At 53.8% G+C, this 6,051-nt stretch overlaps 1 protein-coding gene across 1 annotated transcript; it reads right to left on the bottom strand.

The window, feature by feature from the left end:
- Positions 1 to 5: 5 nt before the first annotated feature.
- On the bottom strand, positions 6 to 6,014 carry LOC116378817 (zinc finger protein 646; the record flags this gene model as incomplete). The annotated part of the gene is made up of 3 exons (XM_031840729.1): positions 3,059 to 6,014; positions 1,681 to 2,787; positions 6 to 600 (listed from the first exon to the last, which is right to left on the bottom strand). Coding segments are annotated over exons 1-3 (4,263 nt in total), but the record flags the coding sequence as incomplete, so codon positions are not given.
- Positions 6,015 to 6,051: the final 37 nt, after the last annotated feature.

Genomic DNA, 6,051 nt, shown 5'->3' with positions numbered 1-6,051 from the left:
GACATGAGGTTGGGGAACTCCTTCTGGCAGGAATTGCAGAAGTAGGTCCCGGTCTTGTGACTGTTCTTGTGGTTGAGTAGGGAGCTGGCGTGGCGGTAAGACCGGCCGCACTGATCACACACGTGGGGTTTGATGACCTCGCCGCGGGCTTTGCCCGCGCCGCTCGGGTTGAGTCCTTGCTCTTGCATCAAAGTGAGGTCCAGGCCAGACCCCCAGCCCAGCTCCTGGGAGCCCCCAGCTCGGGGCTGCTGGGGTCTGGGCTGGTGGGGCTGCGGCGCCTGGCCGTGGGTGATCTCCATGTGGAGCCTGAAGCTGGCCTGCGTGGGAAAAGCTCGCTGGCAGGACCGGCAGGTCAGCTCCCTCTGCTTCTGGTGGACGCGTCGGTGGTTGTATAGCTGGGAGGAAACACGGAAGGCCTTGCCGCAGTCGTGGCAACGGTGGCGCCGCGTCTCTGAGTGGATGCGGCGGTGGTTCTTCAGGGCAAGCAGGTTGGAGTAGGTCTTGAGGCACACGGCGCAGTGGTAGATGCCGACGGTGTGGGTGTTCTTGTGGTTGAGGAGGGAGCTGGCGTGGCGGTAGGAGCGACCGCACTGATCACATCTGTGCAGAGACAAGACAGGGAACAGCAAGGGGGGGGGGGGGGGAGAGAATTAGTAACGGAAGACGGTAGTTTTGTTTTCGCTGCTCTATCCAAGTTTATCTCACTTACTGGTTTACCACTTTTTCTTTACAATTATTGAAATACTTTAACATCTAAGATGTTGTACATACAGGTATATGATCTGAAATCCGGCTTAAAGCTTTCAAAGAAGACTTACTACAAAGTGGTGCACCATTTAAAGTTATTACTTCTACACAGGTCATAGGGGAGAGGACTGCTGGGGGGGGACAAACTGTGGACAAACTACTGGGAGTTCATGCTGGGGGGGCTGGGAGGTATCTGCTGCTCCCTGCACTGCACAGATGGACACAAGCTTCAAACTCCTGCTTTTACATCTGGAAACAAATTTCAAAGACCGTCACCGCCTTCTTTTGGCTGGTTGCTAAATTCTGTAATGATGAAAGATCCATCAAACATGCCCAAAGAACCTCAACCATGTCAGACTGTAGCAAAGCATCCTTTACCTGTTGAGAACATAAACCTCGAGACATGTGCAGTGCAGCTAGCTCCAAATACTTCCTGATCTTTCCTGTGATTTTTAGTTTGCCAACACATCAAAAATGCAAGAGCCCCCATCATAAAACTACATTGACTAATAACTGTCCAAAAGAAACAAACACAAACAAAGACTACAGTCAAAATCACAACAAGAGCAAAGCAACAAACAACATCAGTACTTGAGATTTAGCTAATATGCTATACACAAAATACTTCAATCAGATCTGTGTCAAAACAAAGCATGAAAACAAAACATCTAAAACATGTAGGAAGCCTAACAAATCCAAAAATGTGTGACATATGCTATCTGAAAGCAAACGGGTTTGACTTATCTGGTCTCTCCACTAATTCAATTTGTCCAAACTTCAGAAAAATCCGAATTCCGGCACGCGTATGGTCCCAAGGAAGCCGGATTGGAGATCATATACCTGTAATAGACACGTAGAGACCTAAATTTATCTTCACTACTTTTTTTTGTTTTTCCAACTTCGTAGAATCACAAACAACTGACGAGAACTCACGTGTACCGACACTCGTCGCCCTCTCCCGCGGGTGCAGTGGCCTTCCTCCTCACTTCCATGCCTACCTGGTTGTCCCCGCAGCGGTGCCTGGCTAGACCGGATCTCCCCTGGAAGCTCTTCCCGCAGGTGGGGCAGCCGAAGGGAGTGGCGCCCTCCTCGTGGACCTTCTGGTGGTTCCGGAGGAATCTGGCCAGCCGGAAGGCCTTCCCACACGTGTGGCAGATGTGCTTCTTCCGCTGGGTGTGGATGCGCATGTGGTTGCGCAGCGCCATGTAGTTGGTGTACGGCTTGTCGCAGAAGTTGCACCGGAAGTTGCCCGTCTTGTGGGTGTGCTTGTGGTTCAGCAGGGAGCTGGCATGTTTGTAGGCACAGCTGCACAGGTCGCACGCGTAGGGCCTCTCGTCGGAGTCCAGGTCCACCGAGCTCCTCTCCAAGCTGATGTTGGTGGAGCTGTTGGTGGTGGTGGAGGACGAAGGCAGGTGCTGGGCCGGGCAGTCGTGGGCTGCGAGCTCATCCGCCGTGGTGAAGCCTTCGCAGCAGCCATCGCACTCAAAATCCATCTGGACCCCGGGGCCCTGCGGCCCTTTGCACAGGCCGGCTGTAGTGTGGGTAGCTAGCTGCCTCTGAGTGCGGAAGCCCTTGCCACATTCTTGGCAGTTGTGCTTCTTCTGGGCGAAGTGGAGACGTAGGTGGTTCTTCATGGCCAGCCGGTTGGGGTATGTCGAGTTGCAGACATTGCAATGGTACTCCCCAATTTTGTGAAGGTTCTTGTGATTGGCCAGGCTACCTGCATGCCGGTACGTCTTGCCACATTCTTCACAGGCAAAAGGCCGCCGTCCGGTCTCAGCTGGGTCAAACTTCTGTGGCCTGGAGGTTCCAGCTGAAGAGTAGGGCTTCTTGAAACCTTGATGGCTGTATTTCATCGCCTGGCTCTTTGAGGACTCCCCCCTCATAGTCTGCATTTGAGACGGGCCGGGCTGCTGGAAGCGGGAACCGTTGGGGCCGGTCCGAACGAGGCCTTTGGCTCGGTGCTCCTCGTGGAGACGAAGGTGGTTGATCAGCTGCTTTTGGATCTTGAACGCCTTGCCGCATTCTTCACACTTGTGCCTGCAGCAGGGATGGGCAGAGATGAAGGAAACAACAGAATCTCTGTAAATACGTGACATTTCTAAACTTGGTGGAATTAAACACGACCCTTTGTGGAGGATATTACTTTATGCATTATGGCATTATGGCTCGACAACGATCCGTCATACCACTAGATACAATCAAAACATGGACGCTCCACATCTTCTCTCGTCTTTCAACACAAACTTCAACCAGCCACATTTAAAACCCAAATTAAATACAAAAAAAATGTACAGGATCAGGAACCTACCTCTTTAGATCAAAGTGGGTCCTTTGGTGGTTCTTGAGAGCCAGCAGATTGTAGTAGCGTTTCTGACACACCAAGCAGCGGAAAACACCAGTCTTGTGGGACTTTTTGTGGTTAAGGAGTGAGCAGGGGTGTCTGTATCCTCGACCGCATTGGTCGCACTTGTGGGGCTTGTCGCTTTGATCGACCATAGGCCTACGTCCATCGCCGCCGACATCACGGCTTCCTCCTGCAACCCCACCGCTGACACCGTCTCCTCCAGACATCCCTTTGGCTCCGTTCAGGCCTTGCTTGCTCAGGGAGCTTCCCCGATTCTTACCAGGGCACAGGTGGGTGATCAGGTGGTGGCGGTCAGCAAAAAACATGCCACAGTCAACACAGATGTGGTTGCGTCCATCCATCTTGTCATTGCCATTAGCCGAGCTGCCTACGATACCCTGTTGCTGGCCGTCCGGCCTTTGGGGACCGTGGACTAACTGGTGATTCAGGAGGTCCTGCTTCCTGGAGAAGCTCTGGCCACAGGTGGAGCAGATCATCCTCCACTCTTGCTCTAAGGTGGAGGGTCCTGGCCCCGTCGGGTTATTGGCATGGCTACGCAAGTGGCTTCTGAGGGCCCTGAGGCTTGCGTAGTGGTTGCCGCACACCGAACACTGATACACTTCACCGTCGTCCTCGTCATCTTTGTCATTGCTACCCATTCTCTTGCCTCCGCTCTGGGAGTATTGTCGTTGGCTGCTGCCTTCTTTCAGGCTGCTGGAGCTCCCGGTGGGCAGCGAGGTTCCACTGGAGCTGTGGTAGTTCATGCTACCCATGAAACCATTGGACATGGTGCTCTGCTGCGGTTGCGGCTGCTGGCCGCGACGGGGACACATGTGCGACTTGATGCCGGATACGTCTCCGTACATCTCGCCGCAGTCGGCGCACACATGTCTGTCGGCCTGACGGTGGGCAGAGTTGCTCTGAGAAAGAGAGCTGCCGTCGAAGCGATCGTGGAACTCGAGAGAGTCCAGTCCACTGCTGTGGCTACCGTCCGGTACAAAGTGGGCGGCATCCCCTAGATTCCCTGGCAGGGAAATTGGAGTGGTTGCACCGCTGCCCTCCTGGACGTAGCTTTGCTGGGAGTCCAGAGTAAGCGGCTCCGGAGACAACCAGTCATTGCTGTCGTTATTGATCGACTGGTTGGAGCCGCGCCCCTTGTGACTTCGTAGGTGGCTGTGTAGCGCTGCCAGGTGAGGGTACTGCTTACAACAGATAGTGCACTGGTAGTGGCCCGTCTGATGGCAGCGTTTGTGGTTGACCAGGCTTCCTGCGTGCCGATAGCTTTTGCCGCATTCCCCGCACTTAAAGCGGCGCTCTCCATCATCTGGAGAGTTGGCCTGGGGCACACGGCCTCCGGAGGGGGAAGACACCGAGCCCTGTGAACCGGAGCTTAGTGTGTCCGAGTTCAGGAGGGAGCTGTCCTGTCCATGGGAGCCTGGGTGGGGATCATGGGTCAGATAGTGGACTTTCAACGTCTCCAGATCTGGGTGTCCTGCGCCACAGTATGCGCATGTGTAGATGGGATTGTTGACCGGAGGGCCCATTATGGGGTCGTAGGGACCTCTTTTGTCACTGGGCACAGGCGGCAGCGGCAGAGGGTCACCCAGAGTGGGGGGGTACGCCGTGGATCGAACCGCGCTCAGATTGTGGGGCATGATGCCGGGGAAGCTGCGCGGCAGGCCGAGGGAGGGCGAGGCCGCGTTGTGCAGCAGGATGTGCTCCTGAAAGTCTGTCTTATTGGGCAGCGCTATCTGGCACAGGTGGCAGAAGCACGAGGCTGTGTCGTCGCTCTGGGACGACTGCGTGCCACCTCGCTCCGAACCGTGGAGGCTGCTGCTGCTCACCATGGTCGCCCCGGGGGTCTTGAACTTCGAGTGAGTTCTCTCGTGGCTGTTTAACGCAGCCAGGTTGCTGAATTGTTTAAAACACACAGAGCACTTGAAAGTTCCTTGCTGGTGACACTTCTTGTGGTTCACCAGGCTGCCGTGGTGCCGGTAGGTCCGGTCACACTGGTCGCACTTGAAGGGTCTGTCCCAGGCGTCGTCCGATTCGGGGGAGCCTTTTTTCCCGTGGTCGTCTGTCTCGTGGCTTTGTAGGACACTATGTCCCATACCACTATTATTCAAATGAGGGCGCCCAAACCCGTCCGAGAGGTCTTGGGCAAGACCGTAGTCCCTCTCGTCGTGGCCTGCCTCTTCGGGCACCTCTTCGCTCTCTTCCTCTGCGTGGGCGCTACTAGGGGACAATGTATGAATACGTAAATGGTTCTTCAACGCGACGGCGTTGGGCAGCGTACGGGTACACACGGGGCACTGGAACGAACCCACCTCGTGAGACTTCTTATGATTGGCTAAGCTAGCTGCGTGCTTGTAAATACGACCACACTGTTCACACTCGAAGCGACCGTTCTCTTCCTGCTGATAATGTGCTTTCATATGTTCTAGGAGACTTGGAGTACTCGGACAAACCATATCACACTCTTTACAGGGGAAACCCTTGGCTCGACTCATATCATGCATTGCCATAGTACTCTGAAGCGAATCGGGCGGCGGGAAATCACGGTTCACAACAAAAGCAATGAACAGTGATGTTAGGGAGCTTAGCTCTTCAGCTGAGGGCGGCCATTCTCTCCCCAGAGCGAGGTCTGGGCAATCAGGGCCCACCTTGGGAGGAGGCGGGCCTGTGGGGTCACACCAGCCAATGAGGTATCACTGTGGAGACAAGAAGGAGAGACAGGAAGAAGGTTATTTAAAGGGTCAACGTAACACTTTAAATGAGTAATATTCATTGACAGCTCATTTAAACCCACTTAAAAAATCAAAATCATCCGATTACTTTGAAGTTTGTTAAGCTAAGACAATCCTATAATCTTTCAACTATCTAGCAGTATGAAAAATTATTAAACTATTGTGACAGTTGGCGGATCTTTGGTGATATTTGATAGTTTCTTATATATA

The sequence above is a fragment of the Anarrhichthys ocellatus genome, unplaced genomic scaffold, assembly GCF_004355925.1.
Source record: "Anarrhichthys ocellatus isolate YVR2014 unplaced genomic scaffold, GSC_Weel_1.0 scaffold3211, whole genome shotgun sequence".
NCBI lineage: Eukaryota > Metazoa > Chordata > Actinopteri > Perciformes > Anarhichadidae > Anarrhichthys > Anarrhichthys ocellatus.
The sequence above is the reverse complement of the archived record's forward strand: the minus strand, read 5'-3'. Positions and strand labels throughout refer to the sequence as shown.